This window comes from Neopelma chrysocephalum, unplaced genomic scaffold (genome assembly GCF_003984885.1).
Source record: "Neopelma chrysocephalum unplaced genomic scaffold, ASM398488v2 Primary Assembly neopelma1_67, whole genome shotgun sequence".
Taxonomy (NCBI): domain Eukaryota; kingdom Metazoa; phylum Chordata; class Aves; order Passeriformes; family Pipridae; genus Neopelma; species Neopelma chrysocephalum.
The window spans coordinates 6,319,839-6,336,522 of NW_020897726.1; the positions used below are offsets into that span (position 1 = coordinate 6,319,839).

The 16,684-nt window shown below is 36.8% G+C and overlaps 1 protein-coding gene across 1 annotated transcript in view; it reads right to left on the bottom strand.

Moving 5' to 3' along the window:
- Positions 1–16,684, bottom strand: part of VWDE (von Willebrand factor D and EGF domains) — a 38,478-nt gene that overhangs the window by 12,168 nt on the left and 9,626 nt on the right. Inside the window, exons 4-15 of the mRNA XM_027684737.1 lie at positions 14,723–14,982; positions 13,176–13,265; positions 11,799–11,943; positions 10,930–11,144; positions 10,530–10,603; positions 8,260–8,533; positions 7,972–8,180; positions 6,544–7,529; positions 5,211–5,347; positions 2,229–2,384; positions 1,527–1,631; positions 706–820 (exon numbers count right to left, since the gene is read on the bottom strand). Coding sequence (XP_027540538.1) covers positions 706–820; positions 1,527–1,631; positions 2,229–2,384; positions 5,211–5,347; positions 6,544–7,529; positions 7,972–8,180; positions 8,260–8,533; positions 10,530–10,603; positions 10,930–11,144; positions 11,799–11,943; positions 13,176–13,265; positions 14,723–14,982 — 2,766 coding nt within the window. The remainder of the gene's footprint in view (positions 1–705; positions 821–1,526; positions 1,632–2,228; positions 2,385–5,210; positions 5,348–6,543; positions 7,530–7,971; positions 8,181–8,259; positions 8,534–10,529; positions 10,604–10,929; positions 11,145–11,798; positions 11,944–13,175; positions 13,266–14,722; positions 14,983–16,684) is intronic.

Here is a 16,684-nt window from a genome sequence, read left to right on the forward strand (position 1 = left end):
GAAATCCCTTGACTTCCTGACTGCTGGATGAGTTTAACTTCATTCCTTTCATTCAAGTTTCACTCTTTTGAAATAGGTAAAGCTATGCTGGCTTTCAGTACAAGTTTGAATGTGGACAAGATTCACCAATACAGGCAGCAGGGGTCCCATTCACAGAAGACCCTTTCCAGTCAAGGCAGAGTCTTGCCAGCACATTCATACACATAAACACCAATGGAAAATACAAAATCTGAGCCGAAAGAACTACAATTTCTAGTCTAGAACTTTATATTATGGAAAAGAAAAATGAAAATCTTAGGTCTTCTTTACATAGTGTGGCTTCTAAATGGACTGAAGCATGAAAATTTTGGATATACTTTCAAATATTTAGGCCATGTATCTATGCCATTGATGTAGATGATGTCCAAATATTAAGGGCCTAATAAATATGACATGTCATTTAATTCAGTTTGTGATCTCCACCTGTTTGGTATCAGAATAATTTTTTTTAAAATACTTTTTATATCTATATGTTGAAGACAACCATATGCGGATGTAACTTGCTAAATACCAAAAGACTTCTAAGTGCCAATTAAACTGAAAGTTGCTAATTTTCATTAGTTATTTGTAAATAGTTAAAACTAAACCATCACTGTTTCCATAAATATAAAAGCTTAGTAGACTTTCAACTTCTTGGTATTAACAAAAGAACTACTTAGAACTTACTTTCAACAACTGACCAAGTTAACTTTGATATGTCAGGTCTGCAGAGTAAGCAAGGGCTGGTTGGATTTGTGTCTCCTTCACCATAACAGAGTCCATCTATGTTGCATGTTTTCTCCTTTTACAGAAATAAAAATGTGATTTATTAATATTTTTTGTTATCAAATTGGTTATGAATTTGTATAGTACCAAATAAAATCTAATAATTCTGTACCTAACAGTTTAAAAACAACTAAGCTTGTTTTTAAATCTAAGCAACTGACAGTAATTTTGGTTTTATTTGGTAATTATATGAAGCGCTTTTGGTTTGATTCTTTGCATTTAAAATTGCCTCATCTCAGCTTGTCTTTCTGTGCATATCATTTCTGTGCATAGAAAATCCCTGTTGGAAAAGAGAACAGGATACATTCTGCTGATTTTTCTACATTTTTTTTCTGCCTGAAAAAATGCATTTTGTTCTTAATAATAATAATGGCCAGTCTTTGCGAACGAAGATTTGGGGAAAGGTCTTTTTACCTTTCCAGCCTGCGCAATGGATTTTTTAGGTGAGACACAGCCTGCGCTGAACTGAGCCCACCCTTTAATCCTAAGGTTCATCTGCCGGGGCCAAGCAAGCTTGGACAATGGCAGTGAGGTCCTCAGGACGTAGGTTTGTTTAGAGTGACCTTCTCATAGATGGATGGCCTCACAGGGCTAACGGGCTCCATCTGCCTGGGGGACTGGCTGGGATTTGAACCTGGGTCGCAGAGGTGAGAGTCCTGCATGCTAACCACTAGGCCACCAGGGGTCCCCTTGTTCATAATGGAGAGTAGTGAAACACATACCTTTAACGTACATAACCCAGATTCTTGTGATTCACATGTCTGACAGGATCCATCATATAATATCATTGTTTTAGAGTTGCTATAAATGAGTCCATCATTAGAAATCTGCAAGGTGTACAGCAAAAATGGATTAACCAATACAGGTATCAATAGACAGATCACCAGTGTGGGCTGCTGACGTGAGCTTCCACTTATTAGCAGACAACTACATATGGGTATTTAAACTCTCACAACAGTCATCAGAAATCTAGTCAAACCTGCCCATAAGTCTAGGCAGATATTTGACCAACCACATGTAGGTGTCTAGGGTAAGATGAACAGTATGTACACTCTCTTGACCTTATTGACTCAATCCGTATGAGAGCTCAGACATCTACCTCATCCAGGGATTAGTACATATAGCCTGGGCTCAATTCAATTCTGCCATAAATGTATCCAATGTTATTTGAAATGCTCTAGGATAACTTCTACTCTTGAAGAACAAGTGCCTCTGTAGGACCTAGGTCGTATCTACAGTCCCCCTCCAGGAGAACACTCTCAAATGACACTCAACACTTCAGATTAGGTGATGAAACTGAGACCCTAAGTTAGGCAAGCTGAGTTCCACCTTTAGAACCATTGAAAAAAGAATAACATCTATGTGATATATTTTCATCTTAATAGGAATACTCGTAAGTGAATATTTGAAAATTCTGTAAATACCTTTATTTGCCACTTGGCAATGGGTTTATCATCAACCACATCCATGACATCAGACTGCTGGCCATCATTTGGTAATTGGCAGTCGACAGTCCTGGCATTTTGGAAGACAGCCGGCATAGTCAGAAGATCTCCAGGAGTCCACTGTCTATTACTATACTAAATGGTAAGACAGAAAATATGTTTTTCAGTGAAACACGTCATGCAAATATTTTTATCAGAGAGAAAAAACACATGTATTGTACAGTTTTGAACAAGTCTAATGTGTCTGGATCAGAATGCAGTGGCAAATATTAAATGACATTATTTGCACACATAGATTATTAGCTAAGCCTGCTACTGCGGAAGAAAGGCAGTGCTGACGCACAGCCCTTTAGCACTGCACTGTCAAGGACAAAGAGTTCTTCCAACTGGGGAGTAATAGGAGGGTTAAACAGTGGGTGGTCCTGCAACGGCACCGAGCTGACATGCAAGTGCCTCTGTCACACTTCATCTCTGCTCCCCTGTGAGGACAGGCTTTAATCGAAGGAACAGATGAGGTTTTTGGCAGAGGTCAGGTATCATTCTGGGTGCTGGGGGAACACTGGCACTGAGCCTTTTAGCCCTTGTACAAGCCAGTAGATTTTCAATAGAATAAGACACCGTTGACCCTGTAGACTTTTCTTCTAAACTGCACTGAAGACAAGTCATCCAAGGATCCATCTTGAGAGTTCAGTGTAACAGAATAAGGATGATAATACTGTTTGACTGAAGTATGGATGTGGAAGCAGGAATAAGCATATGAAAAAAAAATAAAGTTAGATGGAAGTAAGAATCCAGACAGACTAAGAATCAAGAGAACAGAAATTAATTTAAGAAATTAAAAATAATTTTGAGTTTGAATAGGTTTTACTGAGCTGGCACGTTTTCTAGTTACTGACGCCAATCGAGACATTTATTCAATCGCAGTCCTCACATAGGTCATCTGCTGTATAAGCCCTTGTGGGGGTTTTTTGGTTTTTGTTTGGTTGGTTGGTTTTTGGGGTTTTTTTAAGACAGAAAATGGAACACTTTTGCTAAAAAGACATATGGGCTATTCCTGTACCGATCAAACATTTTGTTTTTCTTTCACCATGTATTCAGTTAAATAATTCACAGCAAGGGTAAGTAAAAGTATAAATGCTAAATATTTCTAAATATATAATTTTGAGTGCATTTAGTACTGTAACCTTTGAAAAGTGATACAGTCTATTTCTCCAGAAATCTTTTGTTATTACCTGGAGGCAAGTTCAGATAATTTTTTCAGAAACAGATTAACCTTTCAAAAATCAATTAAAAAGCCCTCAGATCTACTAGCATTCCAGCTCATTAGGTTCATAGAAAAACTTAATTCTAGGGTTCAATGTAAACCAGAAGGAAATAAAACCATATTTTCATTTTGCAGAGGTTAAACACACTCTCATGCTTTACATTTCAATTCTGTATCTCTGTAGTCATAGCTTGCTGGCCACGTCCGACCCAAACCTCTATCAAGTTCCTATCATATGCTAGGTAAGACACCCCATGGACAACAGATTCGATCTAACATTTCAAAAGTGAAAATACTGAAACTAAGAAATTCTTAATTCTGTCAAAATGCCTCCCCTATGAAATTTTAATCATTTAAGTTCAGTCTCAAAATATGGGGAGTTCTGTTGCAAGTCCATTGACATTTCCATAAATTCACTATTACTCCACCCTGAAAAACAAAACAAAACAAAACAAAACCCCAAACTTCCTTTCTGTTGTATTCTCAAGCAAAACATTTGCAGCTTTCTCCTCAACTGCAGCTAACAGCAGTAAATTGGCTCTTGTCAGTGAACAGATCATCACTAAAAGTGATTAAATTGAAAGTTTTTGTAGCTGGGAGCCAAATGCACCACCTAAAAGAGATTTCAGAATATGTTGCCACAAGTTAAAACTGAGACATTTCAAACTGTGATAAGTGAATTCCCAATAATTGACTTACTGTGAGCATGGTCTAAAAGTCTTCTAACCTAATGGAGTGTAAACTTACTCCTGACTATCATTTCAAGCCAAGTTGAGTGGATATATGTTGAGTTTAAGAAAAATCTATAGCCAGCATTGCTTATTCTGTCAAAATAATTTTAACATCTGCCAGAACTAGCTAAGAAAACCTTTTGTCTCAACAACAAAATTTCCCATTGAATGGTTCCCCTTTTGCCAACTCTCACCCCCTCCAGCATCACATCAATGAAACAGTTTTACTTTGAAGCTTTTTTTGCTCTTGTGTCTAACACAACATAAAAACTTGTAATTGCTGATTGCTTATTCCAGCCAAAACTTGTAAACTGCTTATAAATTTGCCTTGAGCAAATTCTAGGTCTGAATAACAACAGTCTCTCTATACAGATCCCCTTAGTTTACCGTACAACATTTACCATGCAATTTTTTTAATTTCCTATTCAAATCTGGGGAATAGAGCTGATGTATACCATTAAATAGCCATGGTATTCTACCTCAGGGAAATGGACAACACATGAAAGATGCCTTTCTCTTTTCCTAACAGATTTATTATGTTTATAAAGGGCTATTTCAAGAATTAGAATTTAGGTAGAAATCTAGTAATGTCTTTAACCTTGCTGTCCTTTTTCAAAGAAGTGGTACTTGAATTCCTCTCCATAAGCACTGAAAAAAATGAACAACAATGTACTGGTTGTTACTAACAGAGTTGCCCTTGCCCTTTTCTGATGGATAGCTGCCCTATGCTGTTATCTCCCTCTCAGCTGCTGAACATTCCCATTATGTTTTGTATTTCTCTTATCATGGAGGAAATGGCAATCTTGCAAAGAATTCAGTGTCTGCTGCAAAGTGCTGAGAGCCTTTGCTTTTAGCTTTGACTGAAGCACTGGGTTGTACCCACACCAATGAATAATATGTTAGACATTTTGTCTCTCATTCTACAAGAAGCTTAAAATATAATTGTCACTACTCAGGGAGACCTACTTGCAATTTGATGATTTCACATTTCAGATTCAATGATTCCCTGAAGCCATGTCCAAAAACTCTAGCTGATGTGCAGTCATACTGTCGAATATCACACAGCCCAGCATTCTCCAGCTCTGTAATTTCTGGAGCCTCGTCTTGGAAGTAGAGATTAGACAATAAATGTCAGTATATTAACTCATTAATATGCATTTACATTAAGCAATATGTTTATTTTTCTATCCAACTATGAAAACTATGTAAACAACAAAATCTGGACCCAGCTGAAGAAAGGCATAAACAGAAAGATTTTTTTTATTGTTAAAATGAATCCTAAATTTAAAGCTAGGCTTCTGTCTGCTCTTAAAACTTCAATATTATGAAGCAGAGAAAATTCAACAGACAACAAAGACTTGTGAATATGTGTTTTGCTTTTGCAACTATGTTCTTTACATCATCTTGGCAGAACAAAATCAAAATGAAACTCAGGCCCTAGTAATAGGAACTGGAAAGGTGATGGTTATGTAATAATTTACAATGGGATTTTTTTTTTAATTAAGGACTAAAGAAAAATATCTCAGGTGGAAGTTATTTCAGGAAAGAATCTGACAGATTAGAATATTAAAAATAGTTTTTATGAAGTAAAACCATCTTATTTGACTTCAAGAGGAATAAAAGATTTCTTTTTATAGAAAGAATACCTCTTTCTCTATTTGTTTTAAAGTAGGTCACTAAAACAAAAACACCATTGCAAAACAAAATATTAGCAGGTTTTATTTTGAAAGAGTTTTGAGTTTTGTAGTAGAGTTCATATTTTTCCTGTCTACCTATTTAACTGAATTTTTAGTGACTGTCTTATTTATTGAAAATTTAAAAAATCCTGCCCAGCTCTATATACTGTATCTTTTTTTTTTTCTTCACCATCGATTCTAATTCAATCATATCTAATAGTTATCTTACAGAGATGTAACAGCAATAAAGAGAACATCCCACTTACAGATTTTCTTAGTAAACAGGATCACATAGACTATAAAAAATTGGGGAAGGGAGATCTTCTCTGAAGAAGACAGTGTGTGGAAACATTGCCAATCTCTTGGGGCAATACTCTGGATTGCAAATTGACCAAGTGGTAAACTTTTTAAATCTGGCATACCAGAAAGTAAGCCCATGTTTTGTCCTTTGGAAATAAGAAGGCTGAATGGAAAATATTTATAGCTGTAGTTAAGTGCAAGTAAATTATTGGGTAATAAACAGGGCCACCCTTGTCCGTGTACAAAAGCAGGAGAGAAAAATACATGTATGTCGCATGAGCATTATTTAAGTAAATCTCTTACGTAAATCTCCCCCCACTTACCAGACATTATGCTGCAGTCATACGAGCTGTAGCCTTGAAAACATGCACAGCCCCATTCTGTACATTCCCCGTTACCACTGCAGAGACTGGGACACTTTAATGCAGTAAGTAGGCTCTCAACTGAGCCTTCAAGTTCCTGTGGGTTGTAATTTATTTCTTCTAAAATTCTTCTCTCACATTCATTCTCCAGAAGAGGTAAGGAAGCTTCTGCCCAACTGAGGTCATCTTTCAGCAGCAAATCTTTAACACACATATCGATTGCATCCTCTGTTCGCCGGCCAAGAAGGGCACCACAAGATCTTCCTATACTGGAATTAGCTATTGCCTGCTGGCAGAGTAACAGAGCACCAGACTCGGTGAGGCCTGAAGGTGTGGGCCAAGAAGGAAGGAACTTTTGGTCTGTGTCAGTGGCATGGTCCTCTGGGAAAAAATAACTATATTCCTCTAAGTCTGTTTGGCTGAGACTTTGGAATAGGAATACTGGATGGTAGTCATAATAATTTTGACGCTTCCCTCTACTTGTAACTGACAGACTTCTGAGAAGATGACGACTGTAACGCTGAGAATTTTTTCTAATGCCTGAGCTTGAACTTCCTTCTCTTTCTGTACCAATATTTCTCACTGAGGTTGCCGAGACATGTGAGTTTACTAGTGATGTTTTGTGAAGTTTGGTTTGGTTATCCTGCCTCTGCAGAAGTGTAGATGAATCCATTTCATGTGCAGATGAACGTTTCTTAACGCCTCTGACAAGATCAATAGGACCAAGATACTCAGCAGTGACATCCAGTCCTGGTATCAAAGAAAGAAATCTACCATTTTCACTTTCTTTACAAGACAGTGGAAGTTCTGACTGAGAAACTGTCTCCAGTTTGTTCACTGATGGATACAATCCATCATCTTCAAGTGCACAGTCACAGAAGACTACTTTTCTCGAAGATGTTAAAGAAACAGGTGTTTTGTCAAACAAGCTATCTCCTGGTAAAATTCTAGACAAGAAAGCAAAAGATGAAACTGTATCATCTGAACTATCTTAATTGTGTTATTAAAGTATTAACATTTTGTTCTTTGTTGTTTCATACTTCTACAGCATGTCACTGAATCTGCAGCACACAGCTATATTTAAAGGCCAATTAAGACACAAAAACTTGAGAATAACTTATAATAAAAGAATTGAGATGAGTGGATATTTTCTGTATACCTTGATACTTTGTTCAAAACCTAATCAAACTAATCTTACATCATAGTACTTAAATACTTATTTGGCACTTCAGTTTCAATTTTCTCTTAAATTAATTATGGAATGCATTGATGCATTCTAACATTAACTTAAAAACTTGAGTAGATTATTTTTTTTAGTATTTTGACAAGTTTTTAAGAGTGTGAAGAACCAAAAATTATGACAGTTGATTTAAACAGAACAATTGTTACCTCCACTCCTTAATAAAAGAAAAAGGAACATTAGCATGATTTGGGATTTCCACCCCACTTGCAGTGTGATAGTCATTCTCCGCAATTCCATCAAAGGTGCCACAGAGTCCCACTGTATGTCTGTAATCTGAACTGGGGGCCCTAAGCGTTATGCTTATTCCCCATTTGCTCACATCAGCACGAATGAAAGCTCCAGAAGAAAACAAAATCTAAAATGAGATTGAAGATATCATCATGAGAAACGTTTTTTAATTTTACCTACTCTGTAAGCAATTATTTACTACTTACTGTTACTTTTCTTCCTAGGTAGGATTCAGTGACTCTGACATTGCTTCCTGTTGTGTCTCTGTTTATTACAAATAAGTGTGGCTGTGATTCATGTAGCTGACCACTGCACATGTCAAATGCAATTATATCACTTCCTTCCTTGGCAACAAAGCCACAGTTGCAGGATGCTGGGTAGTGAAGACTTCCACAGTCCCACTGGCGAACATGAACTTCAAAATCTCGAGATGTACTCTTATAGAGAACAAATGTTCCTGTTTTAAAATTGTCATAGACTCTGGAATCAAAAGAATAGCATGTGATATCACCTTGGTTATAATCACCACATGTCAGCAACTCTATCTTCGAACAGATTTTTAATATTTGGTGAACTTTGATAATGCAACTCATTTTCCTGAGTCAGAAAAAACTCACAGTACAGCCCACAGATTAACACACAACTTATCCTGAAAAAACACCATCATATCTTCCTCTGAGCAGCATTAAATCAAAAAAAGAAAAAAATTAAACCTTATTTTTACACCAGAAAAATAAGGAATAAAAGAAGTATCAGGAGTAGAGTATATGTAGACAATGGCTGTGAATGGAAACATAACCATGAAGCCTTTGACATTCTTTGATTTTTTTTTAACTCTGCATATGACAGGGAACTGGAGGGTACTTCTCAGCCTTTCTGCTTCTACAACAGTACACCTATGCAGAGAGAGCAATAAGATGCACAGCAGTGTGCATGTGGGGGCAGCTGCTGAAAACTGCACAAGTACCCTTGACAAAACGGTTTTGAAAGTCACATCTTTTTTAAAAAGGTCAGCTTTATTAAGATGGAGATGGGGAGTGCTTATTCCCAAAGATTATTTAAAATGAAAACCATAAATAGCAACTTGCTTTTTTTCCTTAGGGTTGCCATCTGTCCCCTGAAGCAAGGTTAAAATAGCCAATTTAATGATTCAGCAGCAAGACAGAAAAAGAAGAAAGAATGGAAAGAAAACCCCCAAACTTTTGCTGTGAGTTTAACAGCCTCTTGGCTATAAATGGCATTTGACAGTTAATTGTAGACTGGCAATCTGCTTTGTGTATAATGGACCAGCAGACAAACTGCAGATGGCTGCCCTACTGGGACTGCATAAGATTGTCCATGATTCAGTGCAAACAGTTCCTTTTCTATTTGTTTCCTCAATTTGTAAAATAAAGTAGCAACATAATTTATCCTTAAAAAGAAAGTTCTTTCCCTGCAGCATATGCTTTCCGACAGACCACATCACAGTAAAACACTGCTTCACAAGGAAGCTTGATCACAATGCATCCACAGTTAAAATGATCAGTGAAGACATCCCTAAAACTTCTACTGAAGGAGAAACTGCAAGATCAGGATAACTCCATTGACTTTATTATTATTACTAGTCACAGTTCTGTCAGAGAATCAATCACAACCTTCATTTTTCCTTCTGTTATCAAGTTCACAGGAGTGGGGCTGTGGTCTGAACATCCTTATTTGGAGGCAACATACCCTCTTCTTCTCACCCTGCCACTTGAAGAAATGTGCTTCTACTGAACAGAGAATATGAAAGTCTCAGGCTTGGAGCATGTGTTTGTTCAGACATCTTTTGTGAATTAGAAACATTTTGAAAGAAAGAAGCATAGCAAAACCACAACAGCTGTGTCCAAGGAAGCTGTCTTCACTTCAAAAAAGAAGGCCAGTGACGTGCAAGTGACAGTACTGAATAAGTGCTGTCAATGCCACTAATAAACTCAGCAAAATGCTACACAGACAGTAGAAAGCTTCTAGGAACTTGATCCTTGCAAGGATTCAGATACTGACACACAGAAATGCTGTTGATTGGAAACACCTTTGCATTAAAAGTTTTGTCTAATCAATCATTTTATCATGGTTCATATATTAGCATTACTATCTTTCATAGTCAACAGACTGCACAGCATCCTCTCCTCTCTTGACGTATGGCTCTAGAAAGTAAAATAGTCTATTTGTTTAATTCTCTTGCCACAACCCCAAAGCTTGCCTTTAGAAATGCAAATACTACAAACCTCATCATGACTGGCAAGCTTTTTTTACAAACTGAAGCACATTTATCCTTATTGTCAAAAAAAACACCAAAAAACCTCAGTGCTGTTACAGAAAACTACATCTGACTTGTATTACCAGCAGAGATTTAAAATAAATATGTAAATACTTAAATAAATAAAACAGCCCACCAAAACCACCGACAAAAAAATCCCCACATGCTTTAAGTTAAGAGCAGCAATTCAGTAATTACCTTCCATCAAATGTAATTATATGAGGATCAGTAAATGAGTAGCAGTAGGCAGTGGGTAGATCCTTAACTGTAATCTTCAGAACAAAGTAGCAAACAGTAAGCCATGTCAGATTTGGAAATAAACAGACTCAGGTACATTATTTATCTTGGGATACTAGTTTACATTCTAGTACAGATATTATATTATGCTTTTAATCAAACTGAGTAGTTATATCAATACTAAAATGTAAAAAAAAATTAATTTAAATGAAAACACAGAATTTAAATTAAAATAAAACAATTAAAACTGAGTACTTGGAAATCTTGGTGTGTGTTAGGAAGTCATGACTGAAACAGAAACTTCATTAACATCAACCATACTTCTGGCCAGTTTACAGAGCTTAACATGAAGATTTTCAACCTGTGTGCTTTCTGGAACATAGCCATTCCACAGGAAATTCTCACTGGATATAGGTTCAACTGCAATTCTGGTAATTCTGTCTCCATCCTGCATGAAGTCTGTCACAGCAGTGAAATAAATTACAGCTTGACTACAGATTCCATTATTGCAGGGTTTCTGGAGAAGATCCACATGACAAGAAGAAAGAGCCAAGTTTAAACCTAACTGCTCTTTACCTGTTTTAAAGAAAATATGTAATTAGTGAATTTTTCCTCTAAATAAGTCACATTTTGTATACTAGTTTTAATATACATAATACCTTATTTACATACTCTTTCATAAACTAAAATAATTATGCTTTTTTCTTGCATTTGGTCATGCAAAACCTCCTATCTACCCCTTCGTACACACACCCAAGAAATTGTTTTTGAATTTTTCGCTTTGATAGACTAATGGAAATGATGATAGGCTTGCTAATGTGACATAAAATTGGTTGTCTGCTGTTCCTGGTTCACGGGACTTGTGCTTGAGAAAGTACTACAGAATGTCAATAATAGTAAAAAACAAGGACTTTGGTACTGCATATATAGTATTTGGAAAACAACAGGTAAACAAAATTAACTGAATTAAACTTTACAAGTATTAAAGTATTCTGTCTATTCAAGTAAAAGAATGTGGCTATCAATAGCTGTCAAAAACCACCTAACTTCAACAAGTAATATGGACATACTCTTCCATACTTTCAGCAGAAACATATACAGCCTGTGAACACTTTAACATTTTAGAAAATATTTGACAGTGTAATAGCTTCTCCATGAAAAGATACAGCAGGAACATTTAGAAAAATATATTAAACATACAAAATGCAACAAAATCAGTGTAATACTTACCTTCATCAACACTATTTAATGTCAGTGAGATTTTGCAGTCACTTTCAAGCTGGCTAAACTCAGGACAAGGAATAGGAATGCTACTTTCTATTGTCAGTCTGTATTCCTTCCCATCTTCTGATATATCATAAGTTTCTGGATGTATCTAACACAGAAGAAACTCTACTTAAAATGCATGCTCTGTGAGTAAACTGTAGCACTGCTTACTAACCAGCTAGGAGTGCTTGTTTACATGGGCTGAGGAGTGGCAGCATGTTGGAAAAAAGATGGGGATGCTACAGCCAGAGTCTTCAAGAGGTGGGAAAAGGGGCAAGGATAAGGAAAAGGCAAGAGTAAAGGCTAGATAGAAAGGTAAGAAACTAACAAATCACATTAACCCCACAAAAATGTATTCTCCAAGTAACTCCTGGAAGCTACGATACAGTTTGGTGTACTGTCTTGGGGGAGTGGGGAGGGAAAGAGAAGGAAAGTTACCTACAGGTAACAATTCCCAAAAGAGTCTGAAAGCACTATATTTCTCCTGGGATTCTTCTCCATAAGCTTACAATACAGCTCGCTAAAGATGTATAATGGAAAATGCAATTAGAGATCAGTAACAGGGGCCTACAGCTGAGCTTGGTACACTGGGTAAAAGTCTGAACTCAGTCTCACAGGGCAACAAAAATAACACATTGGGCCTTTGCAGTGTACACTGCAGACCTGCACTTACATGAGATAACTCTAGGCCCTGATCCTGCAGAAACATAAGCTCAGGCTAAGTCAATAAGACTACACCCAACACATAAGGACATGCAGTATGTCTTTCCTGGACTGGGGTCCCATTCCTGGCTGGTGAATGGGTCCCTATAGCTGTATCCACAGAACTCACAGATCATGTCCCTGTTTCCCTCTTTAAGCCCAGATCAGGTTGGTCTCACCTTTCCTCACTCCTGTAGCCAGCTGGGAAGAAGGCCCAGCCTAGACTGTCCTGTCAGTCACATGCTGGAAGAGCCTGTTGGCACAGGACAACATCATGCCAGAAATGGCAGCAGCATTAAACTAATGGACAACAGTGTCCCTGGGCTCAGGTCTGAGACATGGGCGTCATGTTTATAAACACTGGGCCAGAGTTCGCTCAAGCTGCTGCAATCCAAGGCTTGCACTGCGTGTGGAAGGTGCCAATTCAGCCTTCCTGCACCTTGAGTACATGAAGAGCACAGAAACAATTGTGACTCTTACGCTTTTTGACAAATTTAAGTTCACCTCAGCTGACAACATGCTCTATTAATTCACAATTAATACATTTTAAGTGTCTTCTAGTCAGAGGAATGACTGCTGTAGCAATACTCAAAGATTCCTACTACAATAAAGTAAAACATAATGTTTTTTAAAAATTACCTTAATTCCAGCAAAAAATTCCTTGCTCTCAACTGAAGAGCTTTGTATATCTGGCTTCTCCATGAAAAAAGCAGAACTGCTACAGTAGATCTGTAGGGCAAAACCAGCATAATAGAATACATTTTTGGTATGAAGTGGTCAAATAAAGACAAAACCCAGTCACCATGGGTCAGTTCAATGGATTCACCATGGCCAGTGTTCTGACTGCACCAGAAGTTACCGGTTGCCAGTGGTAATTGGTAAATACAGCATAGAAAAAAAAACAGAAAGAGATCGAGTTACCTAAGACCTTTTCCTGGTGTACACTACCAGTGGTGCAGAGACTTCTTGAACTAAAAGCTGCATATAAGTCATCCTATTTAATTAATACCTAACTCTCCCCAGATTTAAAAATTTTTTTCTGCACCATTTCTGCAACCCATGACATCTTGCAAAAATGCATTTTACACTTGATTACATGTTATTTGCTTCTTTTTTTCCATTTCACATTTTTTGCCCTTTAATTATTTTTTGTGCCCATTGGGTCTTAGATTATGCTTTTCTGATGCTATGGGCCTGGAAAATCTTTTTCCAGATGATGAATTCGCTGTGATTTCCCTCCACTGAACCAGTTCCATGCTACTAGACACTGTGGTTTTGCTTCGGTTTTGTGTTTGGCTTTGTTGTTTTGTTTTTCTTTAAATTTTGTTGTATCAGTTTTGAGATATGTTGACCACACATGCAATTTCCAATCCTGTAACAAACCAAAGATTCATAGCAGCAGGAGGTAAATTATGACTGTGCCTTTCCCTTTGACTGTTACCAAAGTCCCTGAATGATTTTTAAGGATTAACAATTGTTGTTGTTGTGCATAAGCCATCCAAGCAGCCTGTCTTTGGCTTGAACACACACATGCACACCTACTACATGTTTTTTTTGTTTTTATTTTGACCCGGAAAAATAACCTGTATTTTGTATATATATTTATTGATTTTTCCAATGCTTAAGCTTTTCAAAGTTACTATGAGAGCCTATGTCTTGATTCTGCTACTGTGGAAAGTAATGCAGGTACTGACACTGATTAATTTCTGATGGCAGAAATTAAACCATTTAAATACAATCCTAGAGACAAAACCATTAAGCAGCAGTTCATTATTGATTCAGAGAAAAAAAATCTATTTAATGAATCAGCAACACAGCTTCTCACAGCCTCTGGCTCTTACAGCCTCTCATCGAGATGCAGTTGCATCCAAAAGTCCTCCTAATTTACAGTTTTGAAGAAAAATCACAGCAGATGGTGAAGAATATGCAACGTGAATAAAAATTTACCTCCTGGATCCACATTACACTGTAGTGAGACAGTCTCAAACCCTTAAAGGCAATGGTAATTACTGATATGTTCTGTGGTATTTACACATTCGTATGGGCACTCTTGGTGTATAGAGACAGTAGGTTTCTGCCAGGAAAAATTATACAGCACGGTGCTGGACCTCTCTCTGATCACTTTTAGTGTCTACTGGGTCATATTTACAAAGTTACAAAGAAATTATACTTAAGTTTTAACATACTCTGTCTCCAAGTCTGACGTTTATCCCATCTAGTTCTAGAAGTGAGAAGGTATGAACTGCTGTTTCGTGCGTAAGTTCTTCTTTGATACCTTCAGGGGAAAGTCTTGACCAAGTTACGATGAATCCAACAGAGCTGTTTGCAGAAGGAACGCCAAAGGTACACCTTAAGTAAATGCTGCCTTTGGTCATCTCTGCTACAACTTCAGGAACGGATGGTAGTGGTGGTGACACAGATGGAGCTGATGTAGCGGCCAAGTTACCTAGTTCAAACAGAAGTGTGGGTTGTGCCTTTTATTCTGCACAAAATCAGTGTTGGATAAAATGACACTGACTACCTTTTGCCAATTAATAGACTAATAATATTTACCTTTTTCATATGTGGAAATACTACATAATTTTATAAGAGAATCAACACAAATGTGTATCTTCCTTTTATAAATTGTTAAATGGAGAAAAACTCCTTATGAACCTTTTATTATATTCTAGCCAATAGGAAGGTGATAAAGGGGGGGGTGTTAAAAATAACAAACCAAAAACATAAACAAGGGAATAAAATACAATTAATTATTTTACCAGATAGGAGAGAGCAACATGCAAAAGAATTTGCCTTTCGCAAATTATGAAGAAAGTGGGAAAAAAAAAGAATAAAGGAAAAGAAAAGGGCTATTTAGAAAGGAACAGAATAAGCAACTGTAGATTTGCAGATTCCTCTTATATTTTACTTCCAAAGAATCAAATTAATCTGTAAATCAGAATTATCACAATTACTTTTTAACATTTCGGTCGTTACTCAAAACATTATTCTGAGAAATTAGTTTTGCAATTCAGATTTGTCTGAAATTACCTCCAAACTGCTCATTTTGCAACAAGCCAAGCAATACTGTTGATAACATGAACATGTTTTTATTCAAGACAGAATATAACTAAATGTTGACATTATTGGGTCACAGATGCACAGAAAATCTTGAAAATCAAAACAAAATACTCACTGCTGCAGGCACCTTGAAATTCCATTCCCTCGGGATCACACGTCTGTGGCTTTGCATCTGAAACAATCATAAATTGTTCTTACATTGTATATTCACATACATACAGTGTATGTGCTCCAGTGCTCTTAAATTATTGCCCTATATTACAAATACACCAAATATCACAAAACACTAATTGAAGTGCAAATTTGCAGAACAGAGGCAATCTTGTAATCTGTTCCATATATAACTATGGCAGCAGTCAGTACAAAGGCTTGTGTTGGAAATCACCTCGGAGAGAGGGTATACAAAACATTTACCACCTCTGCATCTTTTACTACTGATGTACTCAGCCAATACTTATAGATGTTGTTACTGAATAAAAAGGAATTAAACTATTCTCTTGAATATATATTTTGCCTCCCCAAATCCACATCTGAACATTTATTCATTAACTGCAACCCTGGACAGCCAAATTCAGTGTAGACCTGCTTTGAAAAAAATCCTCTTTTCTACAGAGGCCTAAGAAAAAGTGCTTTTGCACTGCTATTGTTTTGTACTTTGAATACTACAAAAAAATAAGTGGAACTTTGCATTTGTAACAGGAGCAGAAAGAGGTTAGTCACTCCACTCAAACTACATAAGAAGGGCAGCAACAACACTGAAAATCCCATTCACAAAAAAGAATGAAGAGAAGACTTCGTTGTTCCACACTTCACAATTCAACGTTTGAATTCCTTAGCATGTAGAGGACAGACTGTATGAAAATTTGCATCAAGTGTTTACAGTTATCAAGTGTGAAAGAGAAAACACAGTACACATGGTAATCTAGATACTAGAAGTAGCACATCAGTACAGTGCACTTCATGCAAAAACATCATCTTATACGAGTGCTTGTAAACTCAAAATGTGTTTCAGATTTACAGCACTCAGCAGAGCCAAACAAGAGTTATGCTTTTTGCCTGCTTTGTTTTGAGACAGTAAAAATTTGCTA